Source organism: Mya arenaria, chromosome 3, assembly GCF_026914265.1.
Source record: "Mya arenaria isolate MELC-2E11 chromosome 3, ASM2691426v1".
In the NCBI taxonomy this organism is placed as follows: domain Eukaryota; kingdom Metazoa; phylum Mollusca; class Bivalvia; order Myida; family Myidae; genus Mya; species Mya arenaria.
The window spans coordinates 33,661,249-33,688,771 of record NC_069124.1 but is presented as its reverse complement, the minus strand read 5'-3'; the positions used below and the strand labels follow the sequence as shown (position 1 = coordinate 33,688,771).

The window sequence follows — 27,523 nt, the reverse complement described above, 5'->3', positions numbered from 1 at the left end:
TTTAAGTATGTAAACCGTCCATATACATCCGAGGTTGTTTTTGAAAAAATGGCCGAGGAGTTCCGAATGCTTTGTTCTAAGTAATTGTATACCCCGGGTTCCGGTATCAAATTATATGCTCGACAATAGGCTATTTTCGCTTTCTAGCTATACCGCTCAACAACCCTTGTTACAGCGTCTGTTACTCCCGGAACGCTTTTGCACCCCGCTTTACTGAATATACCCAAAAATAAACGTAATAAAGTTTCAAGGTTGCCACCGATGGCCATTTTATTGAGCCAAGTATGCCCTATTAAGAGCCCAGTTCAGTATATGGAAAATGAAGAAGACAGTATAATAATAGAATGAAAGTGTTTACAACAATATAATTTTAATTCCTTTCTTTTAATAAAATACCAACAAAATATAGCACGACTGTAATTATGATTATTTTGGGTCTTTAAAGCATTTATATCAAAGTAAAAAGATATATAACTCTTTCCGTAAATACTCACTTAAAATTCACCCTTGTGAAGAAGATTTAAAATTGCTCTTTTTTAAGCAAATAATCATATTGCTCCCTTCTATGGAAATAATCATATTTTTCCCATCTAAACAAATAATCATATTGCTCCCTTCTAAGCAAATAATTATATTTATCCCTTCTCAGCAAATGTATGTATTTCTTTAGACCTTGCGGTCAAGGATAAACCGTGAAAGTGCAAGCACTTAATTCCGGGGTCCTTTGTTTTTTTGCTGAAGGGACAGCACGCTGAAGAGACAGTGGATACAAGGAAGTACTGAGTACACCACTTTTCCAAGCACTACCCTTTAAATGCCGAGCGCCAGGCAGGGGAGCTACTTGTACCAACTTTTAACGTCTTTTGGTAAGATGCGGCCAGGGATGAAAAAAATGATTGCGAAGAGTTATACCTATATACGTGTTCTTCGTCGGTTTTAATGGATTTTTAAAGATAATTTTAGGTGACATTGCATTTTAGTTGCTGTCCAGCTGTTTACAGGGACGTTTAGGGTTTCACAAATTATACTGAGTATGTTGTTAATGTTTAAACAGTCACACGCACACGCACACACACACACACACACATTCTACTCCCAGGTTTCAAAAATATGGTATTTTAGTTTTAATATATTAATTGTTTTGACCGCGTAAAATTGGAACATCGATATTTGAAAGCAAAAATAACAAGTTCTAGAAATACTCATGACCTTTTCTTTATGAATAATTATTTTAATCTTTTCTGAACATTATGCAAAAAATCAGAATGTTTTACCGTCACATTTAAAAAAATGTTAATAATTCCCAACCACCTATTTCAGCCATGCTTGCAAGTTATAAAATCTTCACAGAAGCCAATATTTATTGTAAAAATATATTTAATTACATTTTAATGAAAATAAAATATTAACTTTTGTAAATAGAATGTTAGCTAATGGAAACAAAGAAGAAGAAAATATGAATAATATTTGTGCTTCTGGCTGGATTCGACCCACTACCTAGAAACCCTCAAAATATTTATAGTCCTTGGCTTAACAACATGGAAAGCATTAAAATTGATGAGTTTCAAGTGAAGGGTTTCATTAGGGGTGTGCTCCCTTGAGTATCATTTTTATTGTAAATAATTGTCAGTTCAATTCGGCCTAGTGAGCTTTTCGGCATGGTCCTTTTTGCCCCACTCTTGTGGATATGCCGACCGATGAAAGGCCCCGGTCTGAATTGTAATGTCAATTCACTGAGAAGTTCATAATAACTGTTTTGGATACTGGAGGACCATAGTGTAGTTGCCGGAAAGTACAATGCAGTAAGCATTCTTACCAAGTTATTCGTTACTTATCAAATAGTCACATGACATGACAGAACATCACGTGAACAACAAAATGTCTGCGGCCGTTCACATTTTGTGTAAAATTCTTTGTTTAATTTTAGTTACTTTACAAGTCTCAGCAGATCGAAAAGTAAGTGATTTTATATTTGAATCACTGGTAGTATTCTATTTGTATATGATTTAACTGTTCAAGAAGATCGAAAGTGATTTTTATTATACAGCGTAGGATCTAGTTAGTCCAAATAATTGTACGTTGACGGATTTTTTTTAGATTTTTGATATGGCAAATCCTTCACGTACAAATTGTTTAGTATCAAAAGTGGGTAGTTGTTCCGATCAGGATTCCGAGTTAAAGCATATAGCGTCTATAAAATACTATAAAAACAAGAAATATTACCAGATAATGTTATTTTATATTAGTTCCGTACACAAAAAATAAATATCCAACTTATAATTATGAGTTTGACGGCTTTTCTTCATTTCATTCTGTCAAAACATAACGATATGTACATGAAGGGCACCTGCAAGGCTTTCAGGGCACAGTTTTAAATCGCTCCGAACATTTCGGCCATGGCCGAGTTGTTACGATTGTATAACGAGGTCTATCTCGAAGCTTTGTCGGAGGAGGCCGAGTCATTACGATTGTATCGAGTTGTTCCCCTTCGCATAATTGTTGTCTGTGTCAGTCAACTTTCGTTTTATTGGAAAGGTAAACAACTTGTTTTAACCCTTTAGCACATAGACAAGTGGCCAGATTACACCTCCCAGTCAATAGCCATCTTACTGATAAGCAGTCCTTATCTGCATAGGTACTTTTCTGGATATTTGAAAATGAGAAAATGAATACAGCAGTATGACCTTAAAATCAATGTTACTCCAAATAATTGTGTCCAAATCTTTTTTATGTGAATTCATTTTTTATAGATAATTAAATTATCTAATAAATGGTGTCAATGATGAAATATTAAATTATTTTATTTCAGCTGTGAATGTATTTTCAAGATGGATTTGTAACATTTCTTTGAAATGTCATAATTGCATTAAATCAAAGGGTAATAAAATGCTGGGATCGATCTAATTTTTATTACCCCTATCATAAAAAAGACCCATCTGGATTAAAAAGCCGACAATTTATGTTCTTGTGTATTAATACACAGAAATATGTCAGGAATATCCGGTGTCATCCAGCTGAGAGATCCAGTCCAAGGTGTCTGTTTAACTTTATTACCCCCTCATAAAATTGTTTACAAAAAAAGAAAGCCGATAAATGATTTTCCGGTATGAATAAAAAGATCTAGATCAAACAAAACGCTTGCACATGACCTATTTTACAGCCAAAACTATGATGGACATTATATAAGCTTCACAGAAAATTTACCCATCATTTTCTCATTTACTAATTGTTTCTTTTGTTTGTAAACAAAATATTACCTTTAAGTAAATATAATCTCAATTGATTTTAATGGTAAACTGAACTGACGTAATATATTTAATGATTTACGCATCAATGAATTTGGGGGAAATTCCATACAGTACTTAGCTCGTCGGGCCATGCGTTTACATCCAGTAATGGATACGGTCGGCCAAATGCGTATACATCTGGTAATGAGCTATGTCGGCCTATCTCGTATACATGCGCTAAAGGGTTAATGCATTAAATGCTTGTTTAGTGCAAAGTAACATTTCACGTACATGGTAAAATATGAATATAACTCTTTATGATCAATTTCAACCATAAAATACTTCACTTTAAACAATTTCAATATTTTTAAAACACCCCCGTTTTTTGCACATTCCCGTTTAGACGTTGGGGATTAGAAGAATCCCGTATAACACGTCTATTAATTTAGACTAAGGATCTAGTTAGTCATTCTAAAATGCCGTCAAGGTTTTTTTGTTTATTGATGTTCAGGCTAAACATCATTTAAAAAAGAAACCTGGATGGCATTTAAGAATGACTAGTGTATGATCATACTTTTCCATCTAAAAAACTACATGTACCACTGTATTTGCCGTTAAAACAGCGTTTTTAAAAATAAAGTATACACTCCTCAGGGAGCTACCACTTTCCTTGGTTGCTTTGAGGTTTTTTAAATTTATAGCAGACATCTGCCATGTACGTTACCTGCTTTCCTAGTCATTCTAAAATCCCGTCCAGGCTTCTTTTTTTTTAATGATGGTTAGCCTGGACCAAAGGCCAGAAGAGCTTATGCGATGGTTATGTGAACGTAGTATGACCATCCAGGCAATCGTGTGTCCGTGCATCTGTAAACAATTGCTTGTGAACACGATTCAGTCTTCAGTTTTGAAAAAAAAAAGTGAACTATATATTTGTTGCCTATTACTCAAACGTACATGCTCTGGATTGAAAATGACCACAAGAGCAATGCCAGTAGATCATAGGCCCTTTTGGGCCTCTTGTTATATATGTGGACTTTTCTTTGTTAACACTAAATCATATCATGATAGTAATATACGGGCTTGGTTCTGTCAGTGTCAATGGATATGTGTGTTTTAAAAAAAAACATATATTTTTATCATTCCAAGTTATGAGCTGCATATGTTTTCTGACTAATCCAGTCCAAAATCTGGATAATCCTTTAATTATCAGTAGAAGAGTGATTATATTGTTAAATGTTTTATAAATATGTTTTCTCATAATTTCCATTAATTCTAAAATATATTCAGATGTTTTATTATATTTCTATTTTGATAATCTTTAACTTAAAATTCCATAGTCCGGTTATTTTGGTTCATTGTTTCCTACTCATAAAACATTGATAATTCATTGCAATAGTATTTTGGAGCTAAAATTGATTTTTAGCTTGACTATTCAAAAAATAAGGTGTGCTATCCTAGTCACTCGAGCGTCGGCGTCAGCGTCGGCGTAACCACTTATGTTAAAGTTTTTGTAAGAGTTTTTGTACCACCTCAAAAATTTTCAAAGTCCATTGACATAAATTATGGCTGTACACAGGAGGAGTTAACTCTATCAAGCATTTTGACAAAATTATGCCCCTTTTTCTACTTAGAATTTACGTTAAAATTTGTGTACCACCTCAAATATTTTCAAAGTCCATTGACATCTGGCTTTGAAACTTTGCACACTTGTTCACCATCATGCCCCCAGCCTGTACACAGGAGGAGGTAACTCTATCAAGCATTTTGACAAAATCATGCCCCTTTTTCTACTTAGAATTTACGTTAAAGTTTGCGTACCGCCTCAAAAATGTCAAAGTCCATTGACATCTGGCTTTTAAACTTTGCACGCTTGTTCACCATCAGCACTCAACCTGTTCATTGGAGGAGGTCACTGTATCAAGCATTTTGACAGAATTATGCCCCTTTTTCTAATTAGAATTTACGTTAAAGTTTGCGTACCACCTCAAATATTTTCCAGTTGAATTTTCATCTGGCTTTCAAACTTTGCACACTTGTTCACCATCATGATCCGAACCTGTGAGACTTTATACAATGGTATTCAACCACCCAGCCTAATTGAATAACCAACTTAGATAACTGTATTTTGCAAATAATGGCCCTTTATTATTAGACTTAAAAATTCTGGTTAAAATTTTGCATGTTACCAAATTTATGTTAATATCTCAGCACATCATGTATTTCATTGAAATCTAATTTAACAGTGATCCATGCATGTTTCGCCAAAACTTTTCAATCCTTACACTGAAAAGCGGCGGAATAATCGAGCGCGCTGTCTCTGTGACAGCTATTGTTATATATACTGCAAACCACAGGAGTTAAAATCTTGCTTTGAGTCGGGGTTACTGAGGCATAAATGATATAACCATTCCACAATTGCCTGTCTGTCTGTTCAGTCTCAATCCAATCCATCATTGTTCAGTCTTTGCCTTGAATAGCATGGTCAGGTTTAAGACCAAATTTGTCTTTAAACCTGCACTCTCACAGATTGAATGTTTTGACAACTTTTATTTTTTTGCCGTGGAAAGAGCTAATTTTGGCTATAATCCATGGAAGCAAGTTATATAAGACTGCTGACAAAAAATTAGATCGCAGATTTTTTTCGAAGTTCAAAAATTGATGTTTTATGCATTTTTCTTAAACCATTAGTATCGGTTTAAGCCATAAAACATTAATTTTTTAATGGCAATATGAAAATCCGCGATCGGATCTTTTGTCAGCAATCTTATATCATTGGTTTGCAGATATTTACGCAAATATTTGCTCTTTCCAAGACAAAAAAATAAAAAAAAGTTGTAAAAATGGTAAATCTGAGTGCAGTTTTAATACTGTTCATTTTTTGTAAATGTCAGAATCAAATCTGATATACATATATCAGCACTACATCTACATTGTAGGCATTACATAACAAAATATTAGTTTTGAAAGTAGTTACAACAAATAGACAATATGAATTGAACATTGACCCTTGTATACCAACAAATACACAATATGAATTGAACATTGACTCTTGCATTATAAGTGCTCTATTAAGTCTCATTCAATGTGCATCTTAAGTGCCCTTTCCTACCCAGCACCCTGCCTTTCAAATTTATCCTGGTTGGACCACTGAATTATATATATAAATATGTTCCTTATTTGCAGGTATCAACTAAAATATTTGAGTGTACTTTCAACTCGACTATTTGTGATGGCGTAAGCATTGCTCACATCAAATCAGAAGGAAAAAATGATGCCCGCCACTATGTTCTATCACCTATAGGTAAATATTAATGCTTAACCATTAGTATAAGGTCATATAAAATAACATGCTGACAGTAAAAAACAAGAGGGCCATGATGGCCATGTATCGCTCACCTGTAGCTTTGCTAAATAAAGTGAACATTCTGACCTATTATCATAAAGATCCAATGAAAAGTATGGCCCCTAGAGGCCACTCTTTTATTTGTCCCACTGACCTAGTTTTTTACCCCACATGACCCTATCAGTAGGCAATGCTTCAAACCAAATATTTAAGACCTAGTCCTTGTGGCTTCAGACAAGAAAATTTTAAAGTTTTTTCCTATATAAGCCTATGTAAAACTTGTGACACCCAGGATGAGGCCTCTTTTCACCACAGGTGCACAAATTGAACAATCTTGGTAGCGGGCCACTAGGTTATGCCACATATAAAATGCCAATGTCTTGTTGGTTTAGACAAGAAGTTTTTTGTTCTATATAAGCCTATGCAAAACTTGTGACTCCCCCAGGATAGGGCCTCTTCTCCCCAGGGGCATAAATTGAACAATCTTGGTAGAGGACCACTTGGTTATGATACATACCAAATATTGAATGCGTAGGCCTTGCATTTTCAGACAAGAAGATTTTTAAACACTTTCCTTATATAAGCCTATGTAAAACTTGTGACCCCCTAGGTGGGGCCTCTTATCACTTCAGGGGCATTGACCTAGTGACCTAGTTATTGACCGCGGATGACCCAATATCGAACTTGACCTAAATTTTATAGAGATGATCATTCTGACCAAGTTGCATTGAGATTAGGCTAAAATTGTGACCTCTAATGTGTTCACAAGGTATTTCTACTAATTGACCTACTGACCTAGTTTTTGACCCCAGATGACCCAATATCGAACTTGACCTAGATTTCATAGAGATGATCAGTCTGACCAAGTTTCATAAAGATTAGGTCAAAATTGTGACCTCTGTTGTGTTCACAAGGTTTTTCTAATAATTGACCTAGTGACCTAGTTATTGACTGCGGATGACCCAATATCGAACTTGACCTAGATTTTATAGAGATGATTATTCTGACCAACTTGCATTGAGATTAGGCTAAAATTGTGACCTCTATTGTGTTCACAAGGTTTTTGTACTAATTGACCTAGTGACCTAGTTGTTGACCGCGGATGCCAATATCGAACTTGACCTACATTTTATAGAGATGATCATTCTGACCAAGTTGCATTGAGATTAGGCTAAAATTGTGACCTCTATTGTGTTCACAAGGTTTTTCTACTAATTGACCTAGTGACCTAGTTTTTGACCTGGGTTGACCCAATATGGAACTTGACCTAGCTTATGTTAAGATGATCATTCTGACCAAGTTTCATTAAGATAAGGCTAAAATTGTGACCTCTATTTTGTTCACAAGGTTTTTCTAATAATTGACCTAGTGACCTAGTTATTGACTGCGTATGACCCAATATCGAACTTGACCCAGATTTTATAGAGATGATCATTCTGACCAAGTTGCATTAAGATTAGCCTAAAATTGTGACCTCTATTGTGTTCACAAGGTTTTTCTACTAATTGACCTAGTGACCTAGTTATTGACCACGGATGACCGAATATCGAACTTGACCTAGATTTTATAGAGATGATCATTCTGACCAAGTTGCATTGAGATTAGGCTAAAATTGTGACCTCTATTGTGTTCACAAGGTTTTTCTACTAATTGACCTAGTGACCTAGTTATTGACCGTGAATGACCCAATATCAAACTTGACCTACATTTTACAGCGATGATCATTCTGACCAATTTGCATTGAGATTAGGCTAAAATTGTGACCTCTATTGTGTTCACAAGGTTTTTCTACTAATTGACCTAGTGACCTAGTTATTGACCGCGGATGACCCAATATCGAACTTGACCTAGATTTTATAGAGATGATCATTCTGACCAAGTTGCATTGAGATTAGGCTAAAATTGTGACCTCTTATGTGTTCACAAGGTATTTCTACTAATTGACCTACTGACCTAGTTTTTGACCCCAGATGACCCAATATCGAACTTGACCTAGATTTCATAGAGATGATCAGTCTGACCAAGTTTCATAAAGATTAGGTCAAAATTGTGACCTCTGTTGTGTTCACAAGGTTTTTCTAATAATTGACCTAGTGACCTAGTTATTGACTGCGGATGACCCAATATCGAACTTGACCTAGATTTTATAGAGATGATTATTCTGACCAACTTGCATTGAGATTAGGCTAAAATTGTGACCTCTATTGTGTTCACAAGGTTTTTGTACTAATTGACCTAGTGACCTAGTTGTTGACCGCGGATGACCCAATATCGAACTTGACCTACATCTTATAGAGATGATCATTCTGACCAAGTTGCATTGAGATTAGGCTAAAATTGTGACCTCTATTGTGTTCACAAGGTTTTTCTACTAATTGACCTAGTGACCTAATTATTGACCGCGGATGACCCAATATCGAACTTGACCTAGATTTTATAGAGATGACCATTCTGACCAAGTTGCATTGAGATTAGGCTAAAATTGTGACCTCTATTGTGTTCACAAGGTTTTTCTACTAATTGACCTAGTGACCTAGTTTTTGACCCCAGATGACCCAATATCGAACTTGACCTAGATTTTATAGAGATGATCAGTCTGACCAAGTTTCATAAAGATTAGGTCAAAATTGTGACCTCTATTGTGTTCACAAGCAATTGTGAACGGACGGACGGACGGACGACGGACGAAGAGTGATCACAAAAGCTCACCTTGTCACTACGTGACAGGTGAGCTAAAAACAAACAGGCTAGGAAGATAGAGACATATTTTTTTACATAAAATTAGGTTGTCTGAAAACCTTAACCACAGCAATGTTATTATTTGGCTTTATAAATAAGTGCCATTCTTTACATTTCAAATTGAATTCATAATTAATCACACAGGTCCCACAAAAAACATTCATTTAAAAAACAGTTGTAAACATTATACAAAAAATAATACCATTCTTGTTAAGAGAGGGTTGAATTAAAATAAAAACGAGAGCTGTAGCATAGGAATTGCTGAAATGTTAACTTATTGTTTTCATAATTTTAATTAGATCAGAAATAGAAGGCGAGCATATTTATATAGGATATGGTTAATATATGAATAAAACAATTGTTGATTTGCATTAAACTGTAAATAATTGGAACCATATGATAAAATAAAGGTACATTGTGTATTTGAAAAGATGTACACCCCTATGAGTATGATGCAGCCTATTTCATGTAACTGTTTGTATTTACAGGGCTACCGACTGTGTTTGTGGCTTACACTGGCCCTGGAGCAGCACTGATTATAAACTGGACAAATCTTGTGTCACCAGACCCAGCAAAAAGACAAAATTCAATCAAGATTGTAAACACAACTGTAAATTACTCATTCTCCATTTTGTTCTCAAAGGTAAATAATCTGTTGTGTGTTTTGATAAAATATCAACAAATACTTTTGTTTAAATTTAATAGAAATCACATGTTCAGGACTTTTTGATTACGGTTTTTAGAAAATGGCATAAAGTTCCAAGACAAAGACAAATATATTACAAATGCATGTATATTCTAAACTTACTGACTAAATTCTTTCAGCTGGCATTTTTTTCAATCTGAAATTTTAGTCTACACTTGCAAAATCTCTGGGGGGTTTTCAATCAGAAAAATATTGTTGTTTTTTTCAGTTGATTGAATACAATGATACGCAAGACTACGCCGATATGAGCAAGTATAATGCCGGGTCCACTCATTGGAACATGTATGATCTTCAGGACTTCAGCTGGGAGAAGCTGAGCACCGTCTCAGACATTAAATCTAACTCCATCACCTTTAAAGCCTCAGATAAGACACAACAAGAACTCTGGAAAAACAATGGCACATTCTCCATCAAGGTAAAATATGCACGAAAAAATACTTTATAAATTGTGGATACCACAAAATTATTTGTTCTTATCATTTTTTCACATACAGTCGAATCCCGTTGGCTCGATTTTCTTGTTGGCTCGAACTTGATATAAAAAACCCATTAGTTTTATACTAAAGGTAAGCATTCCCGCTTGGCTCGATATTTCCGAGACTCAAGGTAATTTTGCCGGTCCCTGGGATTTCGAGCCAATGAGGTTCGACTGTATTCTCCTGTTTTTGCATGAGCATTGGGTGACAGATTGTTGTTGATGGACAGAAACTTGAAAATTTAGACCAGGAAGAATATTTATTATTGTAAATAATGTTTTTTTTCACCCTTTTTCAGTTCAACGCATTTGGAAGTGAGGGAAGAGAGGACCAATTGCCCCACCTTCAGTACAACGAGAACCTGACACAGTTTGACATGAACATTGACCATATTATGACCAACTTCACTGACTCCCGCTTTGCTGTAGAAATTCTTACAGTGGGCGGGGACTCGGAACCCATGTATGTCGATAAGACACGCTCAATTGACGATGAGTATGCTCCTGGTGTCTTCCAGGTATGTTGATTTATAGTTCTTTATAGCCAACGATTATTGTTAAAAATTCTTTCAACAATAAAGAAAGTTTAAAATTACACCAAGGAGCAGAGAAATAGATTCAAAACTTGCTATGTCAAAGTCATTTGGACTTCCTGAAATACATTAAGATAACAAACTATAGATATAACGAAAAACGAAACATGTCTATCTGAACCCAAAATATTCGAAAAAGTTCAACACAGCTGGAACATTAAGAAAACATAGCTCCTCATAGTGAGTTTCGACTGGATGTCAAATTCCTAGGGCCGTAGGTGATCCAGGCATCTACAAAAATATGAGCCAAATATTTCCTGAGTTCTGGCTTCAACAAGCCTGTCAAAATCCTGCCTTTTAGGAAACACCAGCACACAATTGTATAAAAGTGGTTAATTCTTTGGTTTGGTCGATATTTAGCGAATACTAACAGTTAAGCTATCAAATTGCTTTGATGTACAAACTATCCATAAAATAATGGATAACTTATATCCAGTTTCATAATATAATTGGCTACATTCCCATATATATCCCTGCAGCCTCAACCTGATGGTACAAAACATAGTTGCAATGCCTAGTCTGAACACTAAAGATTTCAAATAAGGCCTCAATTTCTGGAAACTTCTTAAGCTTAATTAGCTTCAGTAGCTTATTTTAATTAGCCAAACTACATACTAAAAATCAATTTTGATGAAGGAAAAATGGTTTATTGTGATTATCATACAGATAATTCCTATTTAACGTCTTAAAGTTATTAAAGAAGTAAATATTACGCATATAATAGAAAAACAAAATAGTTAGCTCAGCTTAGTCCTGTTTTAAGGGATTTAAGAAGTTTTAAGAAATTGGGGCAAGCAAGGATATAAAAAGTAAAAAAAAAAAAATGATGAAACTGTAACAAATCCAAACATTGGTAATTTTTAAGATTTACAACTGGATGACAAGATCAAATCACAGGGATCAGACCGGTTTCCTGCAGTGGAAACCAGTTGCCTACAATGCTTTGAAGCGGGCCAGAAATAAGGCAACAAGCATGAAGCATTACGCACTGCAAGACCTCACAATGGACCAGAAAAACCAAGTTGATGACACGATCGTTTACGCATTTTACGGGGAGACAGTTTTGGATAAGTCTATGAAAAAAGCCCAAAATTTCTCGTTCGGAATCGCAAAAGATGGAGGTTATAACAAGACCAGGGTTTTGACATGGTAAATTTAAATTTTCTTCAAGCTTTATAGTGCATTAATATTCATTAAACAATTATTTTTTATTTTAACCATACCATGTTGTTGTTGTTTTGTACCTGGCTTAAACATTTGTTTTAGCCAGGTTTTAAATACACAGAGTACTACAGAAAAGGGACAAGGTGCTGGGGGAGAAAGGGGCACTTTGAAGGATCTGTGAAGGGTTTGAACATTATAAATTTCACAGAAGATGTTTGAAATTGTGCTTAATTGAAGTTATATTGAGTTTCATCTGCCAAATATTTCAAGTTTGTATGAATTTATAATCATCTTTTAAGTTTTATCAAAACAAAAGAGCATTTAATTCATTCTATGAAAGCAGGAGGGTGCATAAAAAATGTTTATGTTGGTGTTAATGACTATAGCTACCAAAATGGACAGGGTACAGCACCCTAATGATATTGGTTTCACTTTGAAACCTTCTCGTTCACCAGAGTGATGATGCTATGCGTACCACATTAGATTTACCTAAATCGAACATCTGATGAATGCTTTGAAATAAATGGCAAGTAAAATGAAACCTGGCCAGTATGATGATTTTGCTAAGGTTACCTTTAGTTTAAATGTATTGACTCAAATGCCTGTATTTCTTCACAGGTCTGGTTCTATTGGCTACGGCAGTCCGCCAGCAGACGCGATCTCCACAGTGGTGATTATCATCATCTTGGCGGGTCTTGGACTTCCGATCGTCATCATCATCTTTGGAGGAATATTTGTCTGCATGAAAAAGCGCTCCAACAGACCAGACAAGCAGTTGAAGGCTGTCAACAGCACTGGGTATCAGCCCATATTGGACTCTGACAGATAGATATGTGATGTGTTTACCTTTGAATGGGTGTTCATGGTCCAACAGTTATGAACATTTTTTTTGGCTGTGATACATATTTGACTTTGTCCAACTGCCTGGAATTCAGTGTGTGTGGGCTTTTTTACCAATTTGGGAAAGAACTTTAGCTCCATTCCTAGTGCTCTTCCTGAATATGAAAATAAAGTTCCCAATTTTATGTTTTAAAAAACAAAATGGACCTTTAAACTATTTTTTGGTACAGGAAAGTAGATTTATTTTTATGACATTCTTTTATCTTTTCTGTCTATTTTTTTTAAAGCAATCTTGTTCATTTTTAGGCATAATTGGTATTCCCAATTTCACTGAAAATGACACATTTTCCAAATCCCTTGGCCCCTTTCCTGAAGTGGTTAAAAAAGCACAGCAGATTCCAATGTAATAAGATCAGGGTTTTATTCACCATTGTTTATTATGGCGTTAAAAGCGGTTGTCGCCATCTCAATAAATATAACATCATAAATGTTCATGTCTGTACATATCAAGCTAGATTGATTGGTGCAAGGAGTATACTTTTTGAAACTGTTTATTCATGAGAGATTATCCTAAAGTTATATTGATCTCTTTCATTGAAACTATCTGGTTGTTGTTTTTAACGAAATACAAAAACGTACATTAAAGACAATGTACACAACATTTATCCCATTTTAGACAGATTTCTGAAGAACAGAAACATGTTAAACGCTGATATTGCACACATGTGGATGTAAATGTGAAGAGCTGCCTTCAACATAACTGATTTAAAAAATATTTTAATTATTCAAGAATATACATTTTCTTCCATAGTGCCAAAGTAAGCTTGTATAAATTTTGATGTTACATGTCAACATTAAATGCTGACACAATATTAACTTTGTATTAATGCTGACATAACTTGTATAAAACAATGTATAAATGTTGTAATATGTTAACATTGAATATATTCTTATGTTAACTGTAAACAATTCATAGTTTCTCATATATTAACATTGTATGAATTTTGATGTGAAGTGTTAAAATTGTACAAATGATGACGTAAAATGTTTACATTTTTTAAATGATGTTGTACAATGTTAACATTGTATATCTGCTGATGTAGAATGTTAACATGGTATGATTTCAGGTGTAAAACATTGACATTGACTTGTATAAAATGTTGATGATAAATGTGATCATTGTATATCTGCTGTTGTAAAATGTTAACATTGTGTAACTGCTGTTGTAAAAGGTTAATATTGTGTAACTGCTGTTGTAAAATGTTAACATTGTGTAACTGCTGTTGTAAAATGTTAACATTGTGTAACTGCTGTTGTAAAATGTTAACATTGTGTAACTGCTGTTGTAAACTGTCATTGTATAACTGTTCATGTAGAAAGTTTACTTAGTATATTTGCAGATGTAATAAATTAACATTGTATATCTGCTGATGTAAAATGTTGACATTGTATAACTGCAGATGTAAAATGTTCACATTATATAACTGCAGATGTTAACATTGTATAACTTCAGATGTAAAATGTTAACATTGTTTAATTGCAGATGTAAAATGTTAACATTGTATAATTGCAGATGTAAAATGTTAACATTGTATAACTGAATATGTAAAATGTGAACATTGTATAATTGCATATGTAAAATGTTAACATTGTGTAACTGCAGATGTAAAATGTTAACATTGAATAACTGAAGATGTAAAATGTTAACATTGTATAACTGAGGATGTTAAATGTTAACATTATATAATTGCAGATGTTAAATGCTAACATTGTATAACTGCTGAAGTAAATTGTATACATGCTTACACAACATGTTTGATTTTGTACCTGTGTAAATTTACTTTGCAAAGTGACTGTGATTTTATATTTTGTTTATTCAATAACACATTCCTTTTCATCAAAGGTGTCCTAGTATATAATTATTGTCTTTAAATATTTTGTAAAATTGGATCATTATAAGCAAGTTTGTATCAGCGGGAATTAATGATTCCTTTATCATCGGGGCACGTGCAAGTTTCTGAAAGTGTACACACTCATATTTTTTCATGCATTATCAGTCATTGAAGTCAAGAATATTGGATGAACAAGCCCAAATTCATATACTTTTGCTTGGCATCAAATTTTTGAACAAGCCTAGCTTTTTTAATTTCAGAATTTTAGCCAGCCTGGAAGACATTTTACCAGTGCCGGGCTTGTGAGCTTGTGTTAATTTCAACCTCTGCATTATTTCAATGATAGTTTGTATTCGTACTTTGACTACTAGTATTAAACTTTGTTGTTTAAAAATTCTGACCACAGGTTTGAGAACACATTTCGAAAGTAAGCATAAGTGTTGCATTTTAATCAGTCTCATACCCTCTTTGTCTTTGTCTCATCTTTCCTGTGAACAAAATTAACATGGGATAATTTTATGAAAATGAGTCCTTTGAATTACACATGCTTGGAATTGAACAAAAATGTTGAGCTTGCTCAGAACTTTGATGTACATGTTTCGATATTTATGCATACTGTTCTAGGAACCCATCCTCTTATTATTATCAAAAAAATAAAATTGCGTAATTTCATAATTATGTCTGATTCACTACTATATTATTGTCTTAATTTTTTACAAATATGGTTGTACTGACATCACTCTGTGCCTTTTTCTTTGATTGGATAATTTCCTTCAACAAATGTATATTGTTTCTTTCGTACAGTGAATGTTGTTTTAAATTTTCTTTAAATTTCAATGAAGATAATTTTGCAATAAAATGATGGGACTGAAATTGTGTATGTTTAGTTTTCAACAATTACATCCTGCAATAGTTTCAGTAATCGTCGGATATCCCTGATATTCTACTGCTATATGTTTTTATTGTGTATTGTATGGGATTTGGCTAGGAAAATCTGGTAATCATGAATAAATAATGAGGCAATTTTTTCCGCAAGTAAACCTCTCCGAAAATCTGACTCTAACATATGCACAGACACTCTTCCATATGTTTTCACGTAGATTTGTTTATGGCGTATGCTCGAATTGAGCTTGGTCCACCTATCACTACATTTTTTTTTTAAACTTATTTATTTTACAACGAATATGAAACGTATTCTTACAAACATAGTTCTAATTACTCTCATTGGCACAATGCTACGCGAGGCAGTCTAGTGTTGAGGGGAAACTGGGGTACCCGGAGAAAACCCACTAAAAACCATTCACTTAGTCCACTCGCCTGCGGAGAAAACAGACAATACAGGGTTATTGAAGAGAACTTAATAGTAACATGCGATTTCATCGTCGCCCCAGCGTCATGAGTATTTCTATTAACGAGATTTTCACCACGGTATTAATGAAGTGTAACGGAAGAAAGTACCGTGGTTGCCGAAGATAGTAACAATATCCAAATGTTACTGTAAAGATAACAATGAATATCTACCTATAAGAAAGGAAACACAAAGCTTTACTAAAATATTTTATTCAGTTTAAACAATCGAAAATAAAATAAAAGTCAATAACTTGTTTATATTCTTTAAATAATACTTACATGTTCATGTATATTTAGTTGCAATATGATTTTGTCATAAAAACCGATACGAAAGTAAAAATATTATTAAATTATATCTAATATGAAACTAATAGTTGAATGTCATATGGAGGCGGGGGAGGGGGGATTTTGTCCGCCAATGCAAAAGTGGTGGTGGTGTTTGTGGTGGTGGGATTTTGTTCTTGTGGGAAGTTGAATATCATTTGGGGGCGGGTTGTGATTTTTTGTCCGCCAATGCAAACAGTGGTGGTGGTGGTTCTAGTGGGATTTTGTTCTTGGAGGACTTTGTACATCTCTTATAGCATTTACTTGCATTAAAACTTATAAGTTAAAACTGCCAACTACGCTGTACATCCGTGAAGCTATTTACAAGAAACTGTTGTGTGTGCTTTTACAACGGCAATACTGAACACATTCAACGGGAATCTACGGGATCTTGTTGGTGACTCCAAACGCATACTGCATGAGAAGAATGTCGTCTGATATGTTTTTCTTCTGTAGCAGAATTTCCACAATTTGGCTCTGCTGCGTTTTCTTGGAAAAAGTGACCAAGCTTTCTAGGCCCTTGAGTTTTTGTCTGAAATGAAATGAAAATATTGTGACTGAAAATCAACGAGTTGGAATCAACAAAACAAACGGCAAATAAAGCATATTCAATATTGGTCTTAACTGGATCTAAGAACGATGTAGCTAATCGCATTAAGTGTTATTATTAACTGACCAACAAAGTGAATAAAGTCAATGATGTATGACCATAAGATTAACATAATTAAATACCACCCCTGTACTTCAGTAGAAAACGACAATTTTAATTACACTAAAACGTCATTGTGCAAATGCATTTCAAATAAAGTATTCACGAATACGTTTATTCTAGAACAGTAAGAATGGTTAAAAATATTAAACGTTTTACAACTAACAGATTCTTTTTCTTGAAGGACAGATTTTGTAAAATGAATGAAAAAATACTACTCAAATCGATCTACTTGCAGCGGACTTAAACGTACTGTACCCCTTTTTAGTATATAAACCGTCCAAAAACATCCGAGGTTGTTTTCGATAAAAACGGCCGAGAAACTCCGAATGCCTCCACCATTTTCTAAGGAAACAACCTCGATCGGATGGATATTGACGGTTTACAATGTCAGAAATCGGTACACTTTAACCACGCTACAAGTAGAACGCGTAGTATTTTCAATTTAGCAGTTAAACTTAATGATTTAACTCTTGGGAATCTTAATTATGTTTGCAATAATACACTTCACTGGCAATCAATTTAAAACTAGATCTACAAATACCAGCCAGACCACTACATTTAAATAATAATAATAATATAATTCCAATTTTACGAACTACTTCTATTAATATGCCGGCATACATCCAAGGTTGTTTTCGACGAAAATGGCCGAGGAGCTCCGAATGTCTGAAACTAGGACTGAAGACGTAATTCGGAACTCCTCGAATAATATGGCCGAAGAGCTGAAGGCGGTAGTGAATAGGTTCCTGTACTATTTTATTACAGTACTTACTCTTCATTGTGGAGATTTCCCTCATACACCGGAAGTCCAATGGTCATGTTGAACAGTCGATCTCCCGCCTGCAATTAATTAAGACCATCTTTAATTCACCAGAAGCGGTGGCGCTTTCTTTTTCATTACTTCATTGTTTGGGAGCTACAACGTAGTATCATCTTGACAACCCCCTCCTCCGCCCCAAATTATAATTACGGATGTGTGTGACAAAACATTATAAGACGCAAGCCAAAAGTTCAACTTATGAGGGGAAAGCAACCATGCACCTACACCGTTTTCTATAAAACAAATTCGTAATACTTCTATGATAGCAACAAAACCATGTCAATGGATACTTAATCACAGTGACCCGACCGGCTCAGTGAACATATTCGCACTTCAATTATAAATATGGGTGTATTTGGTCAAGTTAAACATATGAGACGCCAGCCAAAAGTTTGACATCATGAGGGGAAAGCAAACACCCACAGTGTTTTTTAGAAAAAAAAATCCTTCTTTGATAGTTAAAAGGCCATATCAATGGATACTTAATTACAGTAGCCCGACCATCTAAGTGGACATACACGGACTCGGAGTTTTATTATATCGAGTGAGGAATATTTCGTTACATCGCCTGATCTTAAACAATACCCGACCTTACACGCCTGAATTGGGCTAGTCCAAAACAAACAGGTAACGTTTGCCAACATGTAAGAGATCGATCACTAATTGTCATGATTCTTGACCTTTCCTAATGCCCCCATCACACTAGGCCTCGTTTCCATTACGTCCCCAAAAATCTGGCAGGGCGCGGTCAACTTAGAAGGAACGCAATATACACCCATAAGGACGTGGTATGGTCTTAATGGACGTGTCCAGGACATGAACGGACTTTGGACATGTTAAAAGAAACGTAGTGAGGAAGTGGTCGAATCGGGACGTAGGAAGAACTTAGTAAGAACGTATAAACGACGGCATGGACGTAGCGACGGCGTAACTTAAACCTTATAAGAACTTGATTTACGTAGTGAAAGCGTGGTTGAATGGCGTTCTCATCGTGTTTTCTCTAGGTTGTCATTGCGTTCTTTTTACGTCAATGGAGTTCTCACCACAACCTCTCCTCGCGTTTACTATGAAATGGTACTACGGACTAAGAACGCATTGGACGTGGTGCGCACGTGAAGATGCGCGCAGTAAGAACGTGTTTTGAACGTGTGAGACGCATTGGCGTAGTTTGAGCTTGAGTAAAGCATTCTTTATAAATTTGACCATGTCCTCGTTGCGTTCGTCGAAATTGCCAGGACATAGTGCGGCCTTCATGACCTTTGTCTAGTGTGGTGGGGGTAATAGTTGTTGGTGGTATTGGCTAGCAACGGGGAAATTAAAAAACAACAACACTAAATTAAATTGTCTCATGTCCGGGAATATGTGCGAACCTCAAAACATTGAAACAAGAACTGAGCAGAACAGAGTATTTCGTCTTAATAAATACAGTTATGCATTTATTCAAGTCACTTGTCTAAACATATGCAGTCAAACCCTGTAAGCTCGAAATTCCAGGGACCGGCAAAAACCTCGAGAAATTCGAGCCAATCGGGAATGCTTTACCTACAGTTCGAGCCAACGAGGAAATCGAGTCAAGCGAGATTGAACCAACGGGGTTCGACTGTAGTTAACTAAATAGTCTATATAAACAAAATTAAGTCAAGTAACAAAGCAATAGGCAAAAATTAAAACAAACAACAAACAAATATCATTGTTAATAAAACAAGATGTCTGACCGTTCCGAGGTTGTTGGCGGCGTTTGCGGCGTCTGTGTGTGCCTGTGTGAGGTCAGTTTTCATCTGAGTGATCTGCCCGGATACCTGACCAACCACGATCTTCCGCCCAGCTACTCATAGAACAACGCAGGAGATTACATGAACCTGAGATCTGGGCCCAATTAATCGAAAAAAGTTTAGGCATAAGAAACACAAGACTCTTATTTTATTTAGCCAAAATACTGACTTAAAGTTCGCGATTACCATAAAAATCATATCCTCTAAAGTCATAAAACATTTAAAAATTAAAAAAAAATGTTACATATATTATACCAAAAAAATATGGAGATTACAGTCAAACCTGTATTAAGTGGCCACCTTACGGAAAAGGTCAAAGTAGCTGCTTAAGACGGGTGGGCACTTAATCCAGGTTGGAATTTTCCGCCACTTAAGCTATGTTTAAACAGAGGTCCATTATATATCTTAACAACCACTTCACACCACAACCAGTATCATCAGTACCATTATCCTATAGAGGACTTGAGATGTTTTGTGAAAATTGGAGGCCTTTGTTTCGGCACGTTGGTCTATATTTTTTCGTTCTAAAACCATTAATACAAGACAATTTCAACATCAGCCTTTTAAGCTTGCTTTCATCCATAAAATGATCTGATTATGCGTTAACTCTGCTAATTAATTTCACTTTAATACAAGTATATTTTTATTCTTTTTGTATAAATATCACCAATAATAAAAAATAATATATGTATATTAAAAGTTCGATAAGTAAGACGCCTATCTTTGTTTGTTTTTACCGTCTAGATTCTGTATTTCAGTTTCCGTGGTTCCGAGGGTGCCGGTGAGGTTAGCCATGTCCGCCTTGACGCCCACTAAAGCCGAATCCACCGCCGCCTCGTCTACGGTCGCCCGCGTAAGCTGGAAAAGTTAGCAAGACATTGGTGCCAGACAGCGCATAAGAAAGGATCGGAACAAGACGAAAAGGGATACTACGACTGAACGGTGTTGTTGTCCGACAGGGCATTAACATAGTTAGTAGAAAGAATGAACAAAGCTGTTGTTGTCCGACAGGGCATTAACAAAGTTTGTAGCAAGAATGAACAAAGCTGTTATTATCCGACAAGGCATTAACAAAGTTTGTAGCAAAAATGAACAAAGCTGTTGTTGTCCGACAGGGCATTGACATAGTTGGTAGCAAGAGTGAACAAGGCATTTGATGTCCGACAGGTCTTAGACTATTTGGGAGCAAGAGTGAGAACAACTAACGTTGTCCAAAAAGGCATTACTTTTTTGAAGCAAGAATTAACTATGCTAGTGTTGTCCGACAGAGCATTAAAATATTTTGTAGCAAGAATAAACACAACAATTGTTTTCAAACGATGTATTATTTTTTGTAGCAAGAATAAAAAAGCAAGACAGGGCATAGCTATTGTTGTCAAAGGGTATTATAATGTTTGGGAACAAGGTAGGACACAGCTATTGTTGACACAGGGCATTGTAATGTTCGAGTGCAAGGCAGGACACAGCTATTGTTGACACAAGGCATTATAATGTTTGGGAGCAAGACAGGACACAGCTATTGTTGACACAGGGCATAATAATGTTTGGAAGCAAGACAGGACATAGCTATTGTTATCACAGGGCATTATAATATTTGGGAGCAAGACAGGACATAGTTATTATTGACACAGGGCATAATAATGTTTGGGAGCAAGACAGGACACAGCCATTGTTGTCACACAGGGATAATAATGTTGGGGAGCAAGACAGGCCACAGCTATTGTTGACACAGGACATTATAATGTTTGGGAGCAAGACAGGGCACAACTATTGATGTCACAGGGCATTATAATGTTTGGGAGCAAGACAGGACACAGCCATTGTTGTCACACAGGGCACTATACTGTTTGGTAGCAAGACAGGGCACAGCTATTGTTGTCGCAGGGCATTATAATGTTTGGGAGCAAGCCAATACATAGCTATTGTTGTCACAAAGGGCATTATAATATTTGGGAGCAAGACAGGACATAGTTATTATTGACACAGGGCATAATAATGTTTGGGAGCAAGACAGGACACAGCCATTGTTGTCACACAGGGATAATAATGTTGGGGAGCAAGACAGGGCACAGCTATTGTTGACACAGGACATTATAATGTTTGGGAGCAAGACAGGGCACAACTATTGATGTCACAGGGCATTATAATGTTTGGGAGCAAGACAGGACACAGCCATTGTTGTCACACAGGGCATTATACTGTTTGGTAGCAAGACAGGGCACAGCTATTGTTGTCGCAGGGCATTATAATGTTTTGGAGCAAGCCAATACATAGCTATTGTTGTCACAAAGGGCATTATAATGTTTGGGAGCAAGACGGGACACAGCTTTTGTTGTCACAGGGCATTGTAATGTTTGACAGCAAGCCAGGGCACAGCTAGTGTTGTAACATGGCATTATAATGTTTGGGAGTACGACAGGGCACAGCTATTGTTGTCACAGGACATTATAATGTTTAGGAGTAAGACAGGGCACAGCTTTTGTTGTCACACAGAGCATTATAATGTTTGGGAGCAAGACAGTGCACAGCTATTATTGGCACAGGGCATTGAAATGTTTGGGAGCAAGACAAGGCACAGCTTTTATTGACCCAAGGCATTATAATGTTTGGAAGTAAGACAGTGCACAACTATTGTTGTCACACGCAAAACTATTGTTGTAAGGCATTGTTGTCACACACAGAACTATTGTTGTAAGGATTTGAATGTTCGACAGCAAGATCTAACAAAGCTAATGTTGCGGGGAGGGGTGTGGTGCCATGATATTTGTAGAGTTAAGCATGCTGTAGGGTGTTTTGTCACTTTTAAAGGATATGAAATTATTATAGATACTTTAATAAAAAGGACATACTAACGTTAACGCGGTGCGGACCTAAACGCAACATATCGTGTCTTTCAAATGTGTATAAACGGTTTAACCTAGGAATTTGTATACCAATTAGAGACCTTTCACCAAACAATGGACGCTAACGAGCGAAAGAGTATCGACCGTTACGAGAATTTATTTCCTAATGGGCGTATTTAACTATTTTTGCAATGATTATTACAATTGATTGGTTGATATTTTAAATCAAGAATTATGAATATTAATGAGGTAAACAACAATTACACAGTTCGAAAAACTATCATTTAAAAAAATAATTGTAGAGTAAACAACTAAAAAACTGAACTTCGTATTGAATTTCGTTCACTTTTTTATGAATGCTATAAATTTTCGTTCATTGTAATTCTGATTGTTGTTCATTTCTGCAGTGCATACTTGTATAAAATGAAACGAATAAAACAAATTAAAAGCCTGAAACAACATTTGTTTTCTTTTTATATCATTTTTTGTTAAAATACGCAATGAAAGTTTACTTTGAAGGTGAAAATGACCAATAATACGACCAACGCACAATATGCGCCATTAACGATACATGTATACACAATCTTGTCTTCGCGAACACATATTCAATTTTTTCCGAGTAATCGAGTACCCGAGTACTCGATCGAACGATCGTCCGTGTACTCGAGTATTAATTTTACTACTCGTTGCCATCCCTAATGTATACATATTCAGCCATTGTACAGCCTTTCTATTTTCAGACATTTTATAAATTTGGTAAGATTATATTTTAATTTAGTCACCCCACGTGTACGCTATTTTGGGACGACCCTCTTAATTACCACACGGAGGCGCTTTTTTAATATAAGGCCGCATATGTTCAATCATCATTTGTTGTTAACGATATTTGAAAAAAAAAAGATTATGTTATCGTATGACTAAAAACCGCTCTCCTTGATCAAAGATTCTACGATTTTGTTTGGCCATTTTGTAAATAGTTTGTTTTTATATATTTATTTTCAATTTGATACCCACAAGTTACGAGTATATCTGATCAAATTCGAACAATTAAACAAAACACTTCCCACGTCAAAAGCTTATTTACAAGTTTCAATTGAATGTTTGACCGAATTGTTGCAGAAAAATCTTCCATAATCACACAATTTGGATAAAGGATCTCATCGTTTGTTTCGGGAAAGCTGAGTTTGGATGAAAATGGTAAACAGCCTTCATTAAATATCCATCCAGTGCAAGTGATGCTAATGGCTTGTTTGTATTTGGAGAACCCTCAGTTTTTAAGATTTGAGATACATTCTGTGTTAAACTAATTTTCATTATTTTATTTACGAATACTTGAAGTCTTCCATCCAATTTCGTGTTTTACAATCTTATAAAAGATGCGGTTTCGATTACCAAAATATCTTGAGAATGTCAGTTATTTGAAGTCCCCTACTTAATGTGTTTTTTTTTATGAAATTAAGAAACACAATAAAATAATCATGGTGTTTACACTTCCATCCTGAGAACTCTCAAATGACGATTTTCACATTCAGTTTTCCCGTAGTGTTTGGTTATGAGTCTGAGTTGAACGTTAATCACGGTAGACTCCTGAAGGAACGGCGCAATGGATGACAATGCAATTGCTTAAAAATAAAATGGCAAAAGTTCCTTGTACTTACCAAGTCACAACTAGCATTAAGCCTAAAAAGATAATATGTATTTTCCGGTTTCATGTCGGACACCCGCCCTACCCCCATTATTAAAAATCATAATAATAATAATGACAATTATAATAATAATAATAATAATAATAATAATAATAATAATAATAATAATAATAATAATCATAATAATTGTAATAATAACACATTATAATACTAATAATTAAAGTTATAGGGTATGTCGGAAAATCTTGTTTTTTTAATGTTTTTCATTAGCCATTTTTTTTTTTATACTTCTCTGTTACCAAAAACTTTATGTTTAACGCGTTAGAGCATCGATACACTCAGTATTAGCATCGCTGGTATTGTTAAAAGCCTAAAACATTACTTTTTAACTTCGAATATGTTAAATTCGAACAAATGAAAAAAATTTATCTAGGCAATATAAACCTCTAGGGTCGGGGCAAAAAAAGGGTAGGTCGGGAAACCCGAAAAAAAGCAACATTTTTTTTTTTAGCCTTACTGTTTTTTACGGATTTTCGATCAATGCTTTGAACTTGAACTTGGCTTGGTCATATCACATAATTGCATCAGTTATTGGTCATAGCCAGTTATTGGTCACGAGTCCTAAAATGAGCACCAAAGCCACGGCCTAGGATCAAGCACCACCACTAGGCAGAACAGGGGATGGGTCGGAAATCTTGGGGATTTTTACCCCCGCATATGGCATGTTTGAATTAAGACTAAGAAAAGTTCTAAAAATGCGCTGAATATTTTGCAGTAGATTATCCTTAAACCTAGACAAAATTTAATCTATTCTATTATTAGTTTTATTTTATTGATGTATTATATATATTTCATTTATTTATTTTTTTATTATTTTTTTATAATATTTTTTTTTATTTATTATTATTTATTTATTTGTGTTGTGTGTGTGTTAGGTGGGGGGAGGGGAGGCAGGCAGCATGCTACCGGAAGAAAACACACTTTCCCATACACATTTATGCTTAATTCGAGTATTGTGTGCCGTCCGTACCGTTTGATCCAGAAGGTTCAGCTGTCGCTGTGCTACTTGTTCTGCCACGGACGCGTTGATGACGAGGTCTGTCACTTCCTGTCGCACCGCCGCCAAGCTCACGCCGCCATTTCCTGAAGTCAAGCGTTGTTTTAAAATACAGCAAAGTAGATTTAATAAGTCTATACTAGTAATTCGTTTTAGCTCGTTAAGCTGTTGACATGACTCTTCATGTACGAGTACTTTCAGCAATGTATAAGGGCCATGTAAAACCGTCCTATGACGAGGCCCGACCCAAAGACCACTTGTATGAATAGTAGGCATGTCATCCTTCTCGCTCTCTCATCCCAATCTGACGTTTACAGAACTATTTTTAATTTCTTTTCCTGGCCCAATTTTAATTATTATTGACTTTTTGACAGAGAGATATTTTATAGAAATAACAGAACCATGAGAATCAGCACACGATAAATATACAAAGCTGAAGTAGCTTAAAAACAATTCTTAAAATGAAATTTACGTTGTTGCGTTTTTTTTTTTAAATGTACAGCATAAATACCGGAAATTTTTACTAGTGACAAAATATTGGCGAACGACTTTTATGTCATCAATAAATGAAAACCTGTTTTAATACCCTTGGTTGCAGCCGCTAACGCCTGTTTAACAGCCGCCTCAAGTGTGTTCAGCTTCTTTTCCAGTGAAGAAATATCCTGCTCATTGGCTGTAAGTTCCTGCTGTAGGCGGACATGGTACGCTGTGTCGTTCTGGACTTTGGCTGCCAACGTCCGGTCAGCCGTCTGGATCTGCAAGAGCACGGATGCAAGCGCCTGGGCAAATGACGCCTGTGCGGCATCTACCTGTTGTTGTTGCACGGAAGGAAGTTGATTCGCCGCTCTCCTTACCCTGAACACGCTCTCATCTGAAATAGACTCCTCGTCCTCCGCTTCGCTGTGCAGTATTTCTAACGTTTTAAGACTTCTCTTAAGTGTATCAATTTCTTCTTCAATATCTTTCACATTTGCCTCAGACGTAGAAGACTCGTTTATAATGGACTTGAACTGTTGGTCAAACAAAATGAACGAGTCGAGCTGATAGTCCATGAGCCCTAGTACGCGGCCCCGCGTCTCGTACACATCGCCGTCCACATGCTCCTCCAGGGCACCAACGGCGTCACAGAAGCCAAGATTCGGCACGGGTACTTTGATGGAACACTGCGTCTGGCACAAAACAACCGGAAGTGCGCTCACGAGCACCCAGCACGCTAGTAATTGAATTTTGAACTCGGATAACATTGTTACAATATAAGGTTTAGTCCATATTATGTAAAAGAAAACACACACACGCTAGAATATTCAAAGGTAAGGTGCTAGTGATGTGCTTTTAAATTAGTAAACTGTTCTTTTTATCACTTTACTATATTCGCAACAGGAGGAAAGCGCGCTCCGTTGGTATTTGGCTGTTTGCACTTTGGGTTATCCAAAAACAAAACTTGGATGACAAACTTGGTCCAGGTCCTTTGATGCGTCCAATGAATATTATCTTAAGCGTCCACCACTTGAACTTAATCCAATGGCATTGTGCGACTGATTGTCTCCGAAATTAAATATCACTTGTTTCCTCATTACATGTAAAGTTTGTACACTTGTTCATTTACTTTAAATAAATACAGACATTAAGGTTCAGCTATATTTTGAATATTTTGAGCTCCAATCACCAACCTCAAAGAGCGCAAAAATAGCTGCGTTCCAGCGGGAATTTTACTGTTTGTATACTGTTTTTGTCATGGTAAGGATCTATTGAGTGGATGAGGTTAGATATTGAAGTATTCACAAGGAAACAATTGTGCGAAACTACAAACACTCTTTGCAAGTTTTCGGAAGTGTCACGAAGATAGATAGTGGTCACCAAACATTGTGACGTAACGATAACAGGTCACGTGGTTTTCCATCATGCAGCCAATGCCTTCAATCCCCTTTTTGCCACAAAAATGCGCAGTATTTTTCTCAATTTCTTCTTAAGATGATTGTATAAACATCATTGTTTTTCTGCATGTCCGTCTAGTCTTTCG

At 35.7% G+C, this 27,523-nt stretch overlaps 2 protein-coding genes across 2 annotated transcripts; one reads left to right on the top strand and one right to left on the bottom strand.

Annotated features, from left to right (window-relative positions):
• Positions 1-1,861: 1,861 nt before the first annotated feature.
• Positions 1,862-15,852, top strand: LOC128228709 (glycosylated lysosomal membrane protein-like). The gene is made up of 7 exons (XM_052940177.1): positions 1,862-1,956; positions 6,411-6,528; positions 9,798-9,952; positions 10,224-10,430; positions 10,790-11,008; positions 11,949-12,232; positions 12,866-15,852. Exons 1-7 carry the CDS (start codon positions 1,879-1,881, stop codon positions 13,074-13,076), a joined length of 1,272 nt encoding a protein of 423 aa, XP_052796137.1. The 5' UTR covers positions 1,862-1,878; the 3' UTR covers positions 13,077-15,852.
• A 1,182-nt stretch (positions 15,853-17,034) lies between these two features.
• Positions 17,035-26,747, bottom strand: LOC128225969 (uncharacterized). Its single transcript, XM_052935862.1, has 6 exons — positions 26,090-26,747; positions 25,477-25,589; positions 20,695-20,815; positions 19,901-20,010; positions 18,138-18,205; positions 17,035-17,185 (listed from the first exon to the last, which is right to left on the bottom strand). Exons 1-6 carry the CDS (start codon positions 26,745-26,747, stop codon positions 17,035-17,037), a joined length of 1,221 nt encoding a protein of 406 aa, XP_052791822.1.
• Between the last annotated feature and the right edge of the window lie 776 nt (positions 26,748-27,523).

What these genes read in the sequence shown, in the direction of transcription:
- LOC128228709 (XM_052940177.1), top strand. Translation starts at nt 1,879, where the DNA reads ATGTCTGCGGCCGTTCACATTTTGTGTAAAATTCTTTGTTTAATTTTA. An exon ending in TCTCCATTTTGTTCTCAAAG is followed by an intron (nt 9,953 to 10,223) that starts GTAAATAATCTG and finishes TGTTTTTTTCAG; the next exon opens with TTGATTGAATACAATGATAC. An exon ending in AAGACCAGGGTTTTGACATG is followed by an intron (nt 12,233 to 12,865) that starts GTAAATTTAAAT and finishes ATTTCTTCACAG; the next exon opens with GTCTGGTTCTATTGGCTACG.
- LOC128225969 (XM_052935862.1), bottom strand. Translation starts at nt 26,747, where the DNA reads ATGTTATCCGAGTTCAAAATTCAATTACTAGCGTGCTGGGTGCTCGTG. An exon ending in GTTAGCGGCTGCAACCAAGG is followed by an intron (nt 25,590 to 26,089) that starts GTATTAAAACAG and finishes GCTTGACTTCAG; the next exon opens with GAAATGGCGGCGTGAGCTTG. An exon ending in CCGCCAACAACCTCGGAACG is followed by an intron (nt 18,206 to 19,900) that starts GTCAGACATCTT and finishes AATTAATTGCAG; the next exon opens with GCGGGAGATCGACTGTTCAA.